Source organism: Neoarius graeffei, chromosome 26 (genome assembly GCF_027579695.1).
Source record: "Neoarius graeffei isolate fNeoGra1 chromosome 26, fNeoGra1.pri, whole genome shotgun sequence".
Lineage (NCBI taxonomy): Eukaryota > Metazoa > Chordata > Actinopteri > Siluriformes > Ariidae > Neoarius > Neoarius graeffei.
In genome coordinates this window covers 10,839,199-10,851,614 of record NC_083594.1, presented here as the reverse complement: position 1 = coordinate 10,851,614, position 12,416 = coordinate 10,839,199, and the positions used below count along the sequence as shown (strand labels likewise).

At 41.5% G+C, this 12,416-nt stretch overlaps 1 protein-coding gene across 1 annotated transcript in view; it reads right to left on the bottom strand.

Annotated features, from left to right (window-relative positions):
* iffo2b (intermediate filament family orphan 2b) overlaps window positions 1-12,416 on the bottom strand; it is a 126,999-nt gene that overhangs the window by 8,176 nt on the left and 106,407 nt on the right. Inside the window, exons 5-8 of the mRNA XM_060909993.1 lie at window positions 9,921-10,066; window positions 9,456-9,612; window positions 5,886-5,975; window positions 3,011-3,135 (exon numbers count right to left, since the gene is read on the bottom strand). Of these exons, the coding sequence (XP_060765976.1) occupies window positions 3,011-3,135; window positions 5,886-5,975; window positions 9,456-9,612; window positions 9,921-10,066 (518 nt within the window). The remainder of the gene's footprint in view (window positions 1-3,010; window positions 3,136-5,885; window positions 5,976-9,455; window positions 9,613-9,920; window positions 10,067-12,416) is intronic.

Below are 12,416 nucleotides of genomic sequence, written 5' to 3'. Positions count from 1 at the left end.
AAGAGACACTTATAGAGTGATCCTGGATCCTCCTCCATACAGAATACGTTAATCTGTATTCTTAGTTTCGTGCATCTCTTCAATTCAGATCACTGATTTTTTCATCGGGGTTTAAATGAGAACCGAAGGCAAATTTTTGATTATCAAAATTCTATTTATCTCATTTTATTAAATCTAGGAATGCATTTTTGATTGCTATTTTGTCACGGCTATAGAAAGTTATGAGTGTTTGAAATACGCTATGTCAGGGGTTTTCAAAGTGTGGGAGAGTCAGCCCCCCCTCAGAGAGCAAAGAAACAACAGCGCCCCCCCTTACAATTTTTGTTGTTGCTATACTTAATGTTCCATTCGTACGGTATTTAAAAAAATGGTTGTTGTGCACATTTTTATTTTTTTCTTTTACACATTTTAAACATCTGTGCTTTTTGAAAACATCTTTTTTTACACATTTAAAACATATGAGCTTTATTAAAACATCTTTTTTTAATACATTTTAAACATCTGTGCTTTTTAAAACATCTTTTTTTACACATATTAAACATCTGTGCTTTTTTAAAACTTTTTTTTTTTTACACATTTTAAACATCTGTGCTTTTTTTTTTTAAAAAAACATCCTGTTTTACGCCCTGTGATGACCTGGCGACTTGTCCAGGGTGTACCCCGCCTTTCGCCCATAGTCAGCTGGGATAGGCTCCAGCTTGCCTGCGACCCTGTAGAAGGATAAAGCGGCTAGAGATAATGAGATGAGATGAGATGAGATCCTGTTTTACACATTTTAAACATCTCATAGCATCGTTAGCTCGCACCTCTTGGCAGACAACACACTGTGGCAGTGGAGCATCTTCAGATCCAGTCCATGAAAATCCAAACTTTAAATAATCGTGGTCACACTTCCTTCTTTTTTTGCTTGGCCCAGACTCTGTCTCCTCACTCACTGTAGCTTTAGGTACTAAAAATCGATCCATTTTGTCTCTGGTAAAGGCTAGCTGAAGTTCGCTAAATGTCCGCAATAGTAACTTATTCTGGTTTATTTTTCCTCACGTTGCGCCCCCCTGAAGAACTCTGGCGCCCCCTAGGGGAGGCATGCCCCACACTTTGAAAAGCCCTGCGCTATGTAATACATCAGTCTATAGCTACGTTCACACTGCAAGGCTTAATGCTCAATTCCGATTTTTTTGTGAAATCCGATTTTTTTGTGAGGTCGTTCACATTAACAAATATATGCGACTTGTATGTGATCCTCAGTATGAACGAAAAGCGACCTAAAAGTGTTCCGCATGCGCATTGCAGGATACGACGACGTCACACGCAGTGAGCATGGCCAGTGTTTACGGAAGTAAAACCGCCCGGTTGCGGTATGACCCATCCAATCTAGCTTGAATAGCTGCATCCCCCCAAATGGAAATCAGCTCCCTAACCTCTGCGTCCTTCCATTGAGAAGATTCAGAACCTTCACAGCCCGAAGCGTCCTTCGCATTGATGTCATGCGCAGGGGCGCAGATACGTTTTTTGAACTGGGGGGGACAAAAAACTGGGGGGGACAAAGCTGCCAGCAAACCAACCCCAACCCTGATATGCCTGTCAGACTTGTTGTGGGTTACCATAGCAACCGAGCTCGCAACCTGTGCAGTCTGCGCAGCTCAACCAACCGAATATCAGTCTTTGTTTTGTTTTATGTGAGTTGTTGCAACTATGTATACACTGCCGTGCACCTCAATAAACCGAATGGTAATTAGTCTTTTGATTTTTCCGTGAGGTTTGCCTTATGCAAAGAAAGACAGCATAGACGTTTTTTCCTCCCTATAAGTGGGGGGGACCGAGCGAGGTGAATTTAAATCTGGGTGGGACGAGTCCCACCCTCTATCTGCGCCCGTGATTATGCGCCATGTTGTTGTAACTTTTTTTTTTGTAACTTTTTTTGAGAGACCCGCCGCCTACTTCAGCGCAGAATAGTGACGTTTGTGGCTTGTTGATGATGTGTAAGTCGGATGAATGCGACCTGGCGGTTCAGACTGAAGTCGCATATGAAAAGAGCGGATAGGAATCGGAATTAGGACCACATATCCAAACGGCCTGGGTCGGATTTGAAAAAATCGGATCTGTGTCGTTCATATTGTCAATAAAAGATCGGATACAGGTCACATATGGGCGAAAAGATCGGATTTGAGTCACTTCAGCCTGCAGTGTGAACGTAGCCTATATGTCAAAGCAATGGCCATAAACAAAATTCACTGAGACCTGTGCGAGACATCGTAGGACGGAAGTAAAACGTACAGCGCAAATCAAAGTGACCAACATCTGCCAACATTGTCAAAAGATGCGCGCGCCCTCTTTCGAATCCTGATGTAATCAAGCCGGAAGTTTTGTTTGTTTTGATAGCAATCAGGAAAGTTTGAAAAAAGTAGGCAGTAATCGTCATTTAAACTCGTTTTTGCGCAATATTTCGTTTGGAAAACAGTTTTCAAAATGGCGGCACTGACACCTGGCTGACACGTCACGTTTCGAAGTCTCGCAGAAGTCTCGTGAAGATCGCATGGATAAGCGACGCCTGCCGTGGACCAAACGAACTAAATTCAACATGGCTAAAAACTGAATAGGCTGATAAGTATAATATTTAATTGCTATTAGTTGCCAATACGAGTCACGCTATAAGGTTACTAAAACCGAAAACGTAATTGAATAACACGTTAATTAAGAAATAAAGCAAGTTTAAAAATGACTTCAGTTCTCCTTTAAATCGAGACACAGAGAGAGAGAGAGAGAGAGAGAGTGTCTTTGCAAAAATGCTGCATTAAAAGTTCTATCTATAGCTAAGTTGTAACCACCTTGTAGAGGCAAACCAGTTTGGGGTTAAAATCCTGATATTCAGGAGAATCCATGATTACATCAATGCTGACGAGTCCCTCCAGACCACAAGCCTTATGAGTCCAAATCATTAATTCTTGACTGCCATATTTTATATTGAATTTGGTTTTTTTTTCCAAACTGAATAAAAGTCAGTGACCATTACCTCCCCCCCTTGATCATTCTCCTGCACGTCTCCATTTGGACATCCAACCCTCTCTTCATACTGCACATTTCCATGTACTCGTGAAGGTGCCGATTCATGTCACTCTTAGCTGTAGCCAATTCCATCTGAAAAAAGGTGGAGTGCAGAGAGAGAGAGAGAGAGAGAGAGAGAGAGAGAGAGAGAGTAAATAACAGAGAATATGGAGCCAGTTGGCTGGAAACATTCATCTGACTCACAAATCATCCTGCTGCCTGAGGACAAATGCAGCACCAAATCTTATTCAGTCCTCCAAACGTACAATAATATCTGGCAGATGGGACTACAGTAAATTACATCAGGGAAAAAAAAAAGTGACATATGGCCCATTCTATAATTGCGGGTACATTTCAAATGTTGACTCTGTGCGTCATCGTCAACTCTGTTACCATTAAACCGGGCAATCCGTTAACAGAATTGATGGTAACAGAGTTGACATTTTCCACACCATTTTGTGTCTTAACTCCACATGCTAACGTCAAACCAGCTACCATGTATAGTTCTGTATAAAAATAGAACTTTATGGATTTTAATCATATTACTGTTTTAAAAAAATGAATGAGAGATTCACTCCAATATCACAATAACAGATCTGACGAATAATTAATCTGTTGGTGTATCCTCACCATTTTGTTCAAATTAATGAGAGAAGAAACATAACGTACCTCGCTGCCTTTCTGAAGTTTCCCGCCAGAGCAAGTGACGTCTCTCGGTGCAGGTGTCATGCGTATTATTAAAAGTCTTTGTGGATTTTATGTGGCTTTATAACCGAGTTAACAGAGTTGACAATAACATTGGAACGGATAAATAAATAAGAAAATTGACTTTCTATGCAATTGAGTTCATAAAAGTTAATACAATAAGCTCCAAAAACCAGACTGTTAGACTGAATCACTTCATGTTTATTCAAGTTGAATGTATGAATCAAGAGTCGAAGACAGCCACTAATGTGGGGGGAGGGGTGGGAGTTATTTAGTTAATGTTTTATGAATAAATTGGGTCTAAAATGTACAGTGGTGCTTGAAAGTTTGTGAACCCTTTAGAATTTTCTATATTTCTGCATAAATATGACCGAAAACATCATCAGATTTCCACACAAGTCCTAAAAGTAGATAAAGAGAACCCAGTTAAACAAATGAGACAAAAATATTATACTTGGTCATTTACTTATTGAGGAAAATGATCCAATATTACATATCTGTGATTGGCAAAAGTATGTGAACCCCTAGGATTAGCAGTTAATTTGAAGGTGAAATTAGAGTCAGGTGTTTTCAATCAATGGGATGACAATCAGGTGTGAGTGGGCACCCTGTTTTATTTAAAGAACAGGGATCTATCAACATCTGATCTTCACAACACATGTTTGTGGAAGTGTATCATGCCACAAACAAAGGAGATTTCTGAGGACCTCAGAAAAAGCGTTGTTGATGCTCATCAGGCTGGAAAAAGTTAGAAAACCATCTCTAAAGAGTTTGGACTCCACCCATCCACAGTCAGACACATTGTGAACAAATAGAGGAAATTCAAGACCATTGTTACCCTCCCCAGGAGTGGTCGACCAACAAAGATCACTCCAAGAGCAAGGCGTGTAATAGTCGGCGAGGTCACAAAGGACCCCAGGGTAACTTCTAAGCAACTGAAGGCCTCTCTCACATTGGCTAATGTTAATGTTCATGAGTCCACCATCAGGAGAACACTGAACAACAATGGTGTGCATGGCAGGGTTGCAAGGAGAAAGTCACTGCTCTCCAAAAAGAACATTGCTGCTCGTCTGTAGTTTGCTAAAGATCACGTGGACAAGCCAGAAGGCTATTGAAAATGTTTTGTGGACAGATGAGACCAAAATAGAACTTTTTGGTTTAAATGAGAAGCATTACGTTTGGAGAAAGGAAAACACTGCATTCCAGCATAAGAACCTTATCCCATCTGTGAAACATGGTGGTGGTAGTATCATGGTTTGGGCCTGTTTTGCTGCATCTGGGCCAGGACGGCTTGCCATCATTGCTGGAACAATGAATTCTGAATTATAGCAGCGAATTCTAAAGGAAAATGTCAGGACATCTGTCCATCTCAAGAGAAGGTGGGTCATGCAGCAAGACAACGACCCTAAGCACACAAGTCGTTCTACCAAAGAATGGTTAAAGAAGAATAAAGTTAATGTTTTGGAATGGCCAAGTCAAAGTCCTGACCTTAATCCAATCAAAATATTGTGGAAGGACCTGAAGCGAGCAGTTCATGTGAGGAAACCCACCAACATCCCAGAGTTGAAGCTGTTCTGTACGGAGGAACGGGCTAAAATTCCTCCAAGCCGGTGTGCAGGACTGATCAACAGTTACCGGAAACGTTTAGTTGCAGTTATTGCTGCACAAGGGGGTCACACCAGATACTGAAAGCAAAGGTTCACATACTTTTGCCACTCACAGATATGTAATATTGGATCATTTTCCTCAATAAATAAATGGCCAAGTATAATATTTTTGCCTCATTTGTTTAACTGGGTTCTCTTTATCTACTTTTAGGACTTGTGTGAAAATCTGATGATGTTTTCGGTCATATTTATGCAGAAATATAGAAAATTCTAAAGGGTTCACAAACTTTCAAGCACCACTGTAGATCAAGTATTGCTATTGGTGAACGTGTGTCATAATTTGCATTATTGTTCAAAACTGATTCAATAAAGAATTCATTTGTGGAAAATAACAAAAGGTTTATCTCAGAGACGCGAAACGTACCCCGAATTCTAGAATGACTCATATATCCCATGGGAAGCAATAAACAAACAAATCTCAAGGGATACTACAAATAAAAGCATGACAATAATCACAGACACAATATTAACCTCGATCTGGCCGATTGTTGCCTGGTACTCCTCTTCCCTGGTCTTGAAGAGCGTCTCGGTCTCATCGATGAGACTTCCCAGACTGCAGTCCTGCCAAACATGATCAAGGACACACAATGAGGGAGGCTGCCCTAAAAGTTGTTTAAAGGTAGACTGCCTTTCAGATTTTTCAAGTGTAGGTCATGAAAAGAATTTTCCCTGACACCCAATTATTTTTGTTTAATGGACCAAAAGCTACTGAATTTGAATCACAGACTTACAATTTCATAAATATTTTTAAAATAGAACAATTAAGGAATTTAGAGCCATGTGGCCCTAAATTCTCCGCTATTTTTTCCTAGCCTGGGCCCGCCCATCCTAAGCGTGACGCAACACGAGGGCCTGTTCCGAGCTTAGTCTGACCAGGCAGGCTATCTACAGCATTTCCAAGCTCCCGAAAAATCGGGAACCAATCAACTTTGAGCATCTCCAACGGCCCTGGGTAGAGGCGTGTTCAAGGCACTGACGTAGTAGAACTGTGACCGGAAGCCATAGATTGTTTACAGAATCTATGCCGGAAGCGCTTCATTCACGAATGCTATATTGAAAGCATTCAACGGGAAGTTCTCATTGAAAACAGAGCAAAGAGCAGCCCTGGAGGTATTTATTGAAAGGAAGGACGTTTTCGCCTTGCTTCCGACCGGCTTCGGTAAGAGTTTAATAATAGGATGTCTATGGTTTAATCTACCAGTTAGCCCCATCGCGTCGCATACGTCAGAGGAAAGAGTGATGTGATTGGTTTAAGCTTCGTCACAGCCTTTTCTGGCTTCGACAAGTAGCAAACTGAGGCATTTCAGGGAGGCGGGTCAACCACGCGCTTTGGGAAACGGTTTGGCTTAATAGCTTGGCCAGACCAAATGCTCGGAGAGCTTTGAAGTCGCGTTAGCCAGGCTAATTTTTTCCTGCTTCACTATGACAATACAAGATACGACGTCATGCATCACGTGGTGGGCTTTCCCCGTGCGCAAGGCATTATGGGATACAAATTTGAAAAAGGAGAGAAAAATGGAGGATGTGAGTGTATGAATGAAACATGAAAGACCGACTACAGTAACGGAAAGCAAGAAGAAATATATGTTATTTACCAGCTGGGAGGTCCGTATCGTGAAATACCGTGACCGAGGTCTTGAAAGTACTGACTGAGGCCCTCTGGGCCGAGGTCAGTATTCAAGGGCGAGATCATGGTATTTCACCATACGGACCGACCTTAAGCTGGTAAATAATATATTTATTTTTTTCTTTCCCAAATTCTAACAGAAAACGAGAGCGCCTGAAAGGGAAAACCAAGCCGAGCCGCCATTTTGAATCCTCATTCACGGCTGTAATGCAAATGGCTTCCCCCTCGGTATACAAGTGCACTTCCATGGCAGGAAAAAAAACTACATTTTGCCGCCTATGTAGTCCCCTATTTATACAAATAGGAGTCATTCAGGATTCAGCCATGTTTTTGCTCGGCGTTAGCAACAGTTACAGGTTTTTAGCTTTCTCCTGAAATGTTTTATTTTATTTTGTCTTCCTCAGGGTAGTAAAACTCGCTTTCGCTGTGAACACTGTCGTTATCGCTGTCCATGAAGTAAAATTAATGCTATTTTGAATCCTCATTCACGGCTGTAATGTAAATGGCTTCCTCCTCGGTATACAAGTGCACTTCCATGGCAGGAAAAAAACTACATTTTGCTGCCTATGTAGTCCCCTATTTATACAAGTAGGAGTCATTCAGGATTCAGCCATGTTTTTGCTCGGCGTTAGCAACAGTTACAGGTTTTTAGCTTTCTCCTGAAATGTTTTATTTTATTTTGTCTTCCTCAGGGTAGTAAAACTCGCTTTCGCTGTGAACACTGTCGTTATCGCTATCCATGCTGTAAAATTAATGCTATTCTCCTGAGAAATGCTGGCAAATATTTATAAGATTTTTGATAATCTTATAAATAAATCTTATTTAAAAAAAAAAGATAAATGTTGACAAAAAATGCTACTATGTTTTTTGTTGTTGTGAACGAACGAGTCGCCAGAGGTCCGTAACTGGGGTTTGTATCGTAGGATATGGACCCGCTCGCCAGCCAATCAGAGCGCAGGATTTGATGGAAACCGCACGGTGAAAAAAAAAAAAAAAGACGTTATGTTGTATATGAAGGAAAGGAAATGCAGGACCAAACTAATAAATCTCAGTGCTCAGCGAGCACCTCGGTGTGATCAGCTGTTTGTTTAGCGACAGAATGATGGAACTGTCAGTGCATGGTCAAAGGTAAACCTGTAGATGGCAGTAATGCAACACTGTGGATGCCAGCTGCCATAAAACCCCAAAGAAGAAAAAGAAGGTAAACCTGTGCATTCGCACACGGACTTCCTCGGTCTGCTTGACTGCGTGAAGCGAGCGATTTCATGCACATTATTTGCTTGAATCCCCTCAAATTAAATAACTTCCCAGCCACAGAATGGCCTGTTTTTGTTTTTTTTTAAGATATTACAAAAATAAATGTACATCACAATGACCAAATTTCAGAGGGAACTAAATTTCACCAATTTTATGAAATCGAAAGGCCGTCTAGCTTTAATTTTCAATGTAATAGTTAATCTCTCTGACAAAACGGATGCATGCAAGAAACTAAGCTTTTCATGATGCACAAGCATCATATGTAAAACAGCAGTTTTATATCATTTTGGAAGCATGGATACGTTTAACTGGAAAAATGACATGTTCTCCAAAAAAAATACATCTTACTGACAGAAACTGCCTTTAGACATATATTGTAAGTAAGTTTGAAGGAAACATTTTCCATTCCTTTTGTCATTGCAAAGAAACATATCAAAATGATTTGTAGGACCATTACAAGTGCTACAGATGCATACAGTACTGTGCAAAAGTCCTGGCACTCCCCTTTTTTACCCCATACAAACTTTGTTATAGATTTCTATTTTATGACGTCTATGTTATCAAGTCGGTACAAAAACATTTTAGAGTCCAAACGTTCGTTTTCCAGCACAAAATTAAATCTCATCTCATTATCTCTAGCCGCTTTATCCTGTTCTACAGGGTCGCAGGGAAGCTGGAGCCTATCCCAGCTGACTACGGGCGAAAGGCGGGGTTCACCCTGGACAAGTCGCCAGGTCATCACAGGGCTGACACATAGACACAGACAACCATTCACACTCACATTCACACCTACGCTCAATTTAGAGTCACCAGTTAACCTAACCTGCATGTCTTTGGACTGTGGGGGAAACCGGAGCACCCGGAGGAAACCCACGCGGACACGGGGAGAACATGCAAACTCCGCACAGAAAGGCCCTCGCCGGCCACGGGGCTCGAACCCGGACCTTCTTGCTGTGAGGCAACAGCGCTAACCACTACACCACCATGCCTCACTTACTGCTGTTTATAGTATTTTTTTCCATGTTGAAACATTTAATTTCATTATTTTTAATCCATTTTCGGTCTACAGCATTTCTTTACACTTTTGCTCAGTACTGTAGACTGAGATTCGGTTGAAAATGCTGGTCAGCCTGGTGTCTGCGAATTAAAACACTCACAGCTTCCTGGCTGCCTCCTCCACAGTCTGCACCGTTGGTTGTGGTGCTGATGAACGGCACGTTGTAGTTGGTGAAGTCCTCCCACAGCAGCAGCGTCTCCTCGTTTTCTTCCCATGTCAGACTGTCACAATCATCGTCGATGTCAAAAGTCTCGCGCCTGGCAACAAATGAGTTATCTGAGCAATGTCTGCAGTTTGACAAAAAATGGGGAAGAGAGAAGGAAAGGAGGAAAAAAAGCAGAGCGTAAAGAAGAGATAGCTGCTGCAGCAGAGGAAAGATTATGAAATCATTTAGGAAAGAGAGTAGACAGAATTCATAAATCCAGAGATTTACTGTACAGCTTTAGTTTTTCATTTCACCACTTGGTGGTGACAGAGGCTACTCTAACAACAATCCATAAACTGTTTTTATAACCAATAATTCGGTCCTAGAATTTACGCTATTTGTTCCTGAACTGCAACTCACAGCTGATTGAGCACACGCTTCATTTCGTCCGTAATGTTCAGTGATCCGGCTGCTTCCTCTTCCGACGTGCTTGGATCTGCATCCATCTCAGAGTTTTCCTCATCTGACAAGGTCTTCTTTTCTTTTTTCCTGCAGGCCACAGGCCCCTGAGAGCACACACATGCAGAAAAGACCATCGTCAGGCATAAAAACAGCATGATCAGGTGTACACTGTGCAGCTCAAAACCCACAGCATTATGTCACACTAAGGCTGTGCAACCTTTCGTTCCTTCAGAGCTGCTTAAAACCTAATGTAATACACCTGATCTCATTAACCGTCTATTTATGTTTGAATCCAGATAGAATTTAGGGAAAAAACAGAATTAAATTATTAGTCTGATTCAATTTTTCCAAAAACATGAACATTGAAAACCTTTAAAAATCACATTTATAGTGATGAGTAGCATGCTATAGAGGTTTTCGACCCACGTGACCGTTGCCATGTCAACAAGTAGATGGCGCCATTTTGGCGGTCACAACAATGGCGACTCCCGCTAGATCTGTATACCTGTATCCCACATGATCTGTATACCTATGTCGTTAAAAACCCATCGCCATACACAGGTATTGATCTGAAAGCGTATAAGAGTTTGGATGCCTACAAATATTTTGTGTCAGGCTGGGTAACATGCCTACATCAGTGGGTCGTCCCTGGAGCCGGTGGTTGCCATCTGATTACAGCTAAGGTTTGTTCACATTTTCACTTACTTTTGGTCCTCAGGATAAACAAAATGTTATTAAATGTCATTGAAATAACTTCTTAGTCTGTTGAGACATGGCCCGTTATAAATTTGCTGTTACCAGGCAACGACCAAGAACTGTATTATTAGGGTCGGTGTCTGTGTTGTAGCAGTGTACTAGCAGCTAGCTGTTAGTACTAGCTGATGTCAACAACATAGCTGGTATGTTACTGTAGCAATGTTTACGTTCAGTCATTTGGATGACTGTTAAAACCTTTCAGTCTCAAGTTTTTCCTTTACTGGATTTACTAGTTGACTGAGCTAGCGCGCTCGGGCAAAGTGGGAGCTAGCGCGCTCCGGCGCGCGCTAGTTCCCGGCCTGCCCGAGCGCGCTAGTTCCCGGCCTGCCCGAGCGCGCTAGTTCCCGGCCTGCCCGAGCGCGCTAGTTCCCGGCCTGCCCGAGCGCGCTAGTTCCCGGCCTGCCCGAGCGCGCTAGTTCCCGGCCTGCCCGAGCGCGCTAGTTCCCGGCCTGCCCGAGCGCGCTAGTTCCCGGCTTGCCCAAGCGCGCTAGCTCAGTAAACTAGTAAATACAGTAAAGGAAAAACTTGAGACTGAAAGGTTTTAACAGTCATCCAAATGACTGAACGTAAACATTGCTACAGTAACATACTAGCTACTGTTGTTGACATTAGCTAGCTTGACCTTCAAAATGGCGGACACCGGGGCGTCACGTGACCCTGTGACGTCAGGTGAAAAACCTCTATAGATGCACAATGGTGTAACATAGGGAAAAAAATTTAAAATTCAGGTTTTGATTTTATGTACTGAAATAACTATTAGGCACAATTTTTTACAATATCTATATAAATTAGTTGTTTTTACCCATTTTAACCTTGAAATCAGCATTTTAATGATTACCCATAATGCATTGTTTATCGCGCTAAAACAAGCAAAAACGTCATAAGACAGTGGAAATACTACCTTTACTACCTTCACGTGGCGTCTTTCTCGATCACACGTGCCTAGAAGCGTACTGTACCTTCTAGAACATTCCTGGGTGGTCACGGACTGTCACGTAGCCTAGTTCGGTTGTGAAACTCGCTAGGATGGAGTATTTTCGCGAGTTTAGTGGCAAACTTTTGCGCCGCAATTTCTCTATTCTCGAAATTTGTAACCTGAAACCCTACAAGAAATGTTTCATCATGTTTGGGATTTTGAAAAATGCTTCTAGCAAGTTTATTTCGCTGTATTTTTCCATGAAACTTGGCATAAATCATCCTTAAGTGATGAGCGTGACATTGTTATTTTGGTCTGGGTCACGGAGTTAGTTGGAAACGGGAGAAATGAGAGTTTCTCAACTACAGCAGCACTTCTCACCATAGATGGCTGGCGTGTTTCACAGCGTTTGGGATTTACTAAATCGACTAAATCTCTAGATCTACTGAAGCTACGAGGATATAAATCACCAGGATTCTAATTTACTGGGTGAGAAGTATTATATATATTTTTGAAAGGTTTATTCGCGCTACAAGTCCATGAAAGCTGGAATTGTTCGTGAAGGGGTTAGTTAGATTTTGGTAGCGTGACGCGCACAACAAGCAAAAGAAAAAACAAATTTTCTTCCGAATTTCCTTGCTTCATCAAAATTATTTTTTGATACATTAAAAGACTGTGTTTATAATATTTAAGCAATTTTTTATTATAGAGAATATTTGATCAAAACTTTCAAAACAGTATTCAAAGTGATTTTTCACGGGTGTAAATGTTACGCGTGACGT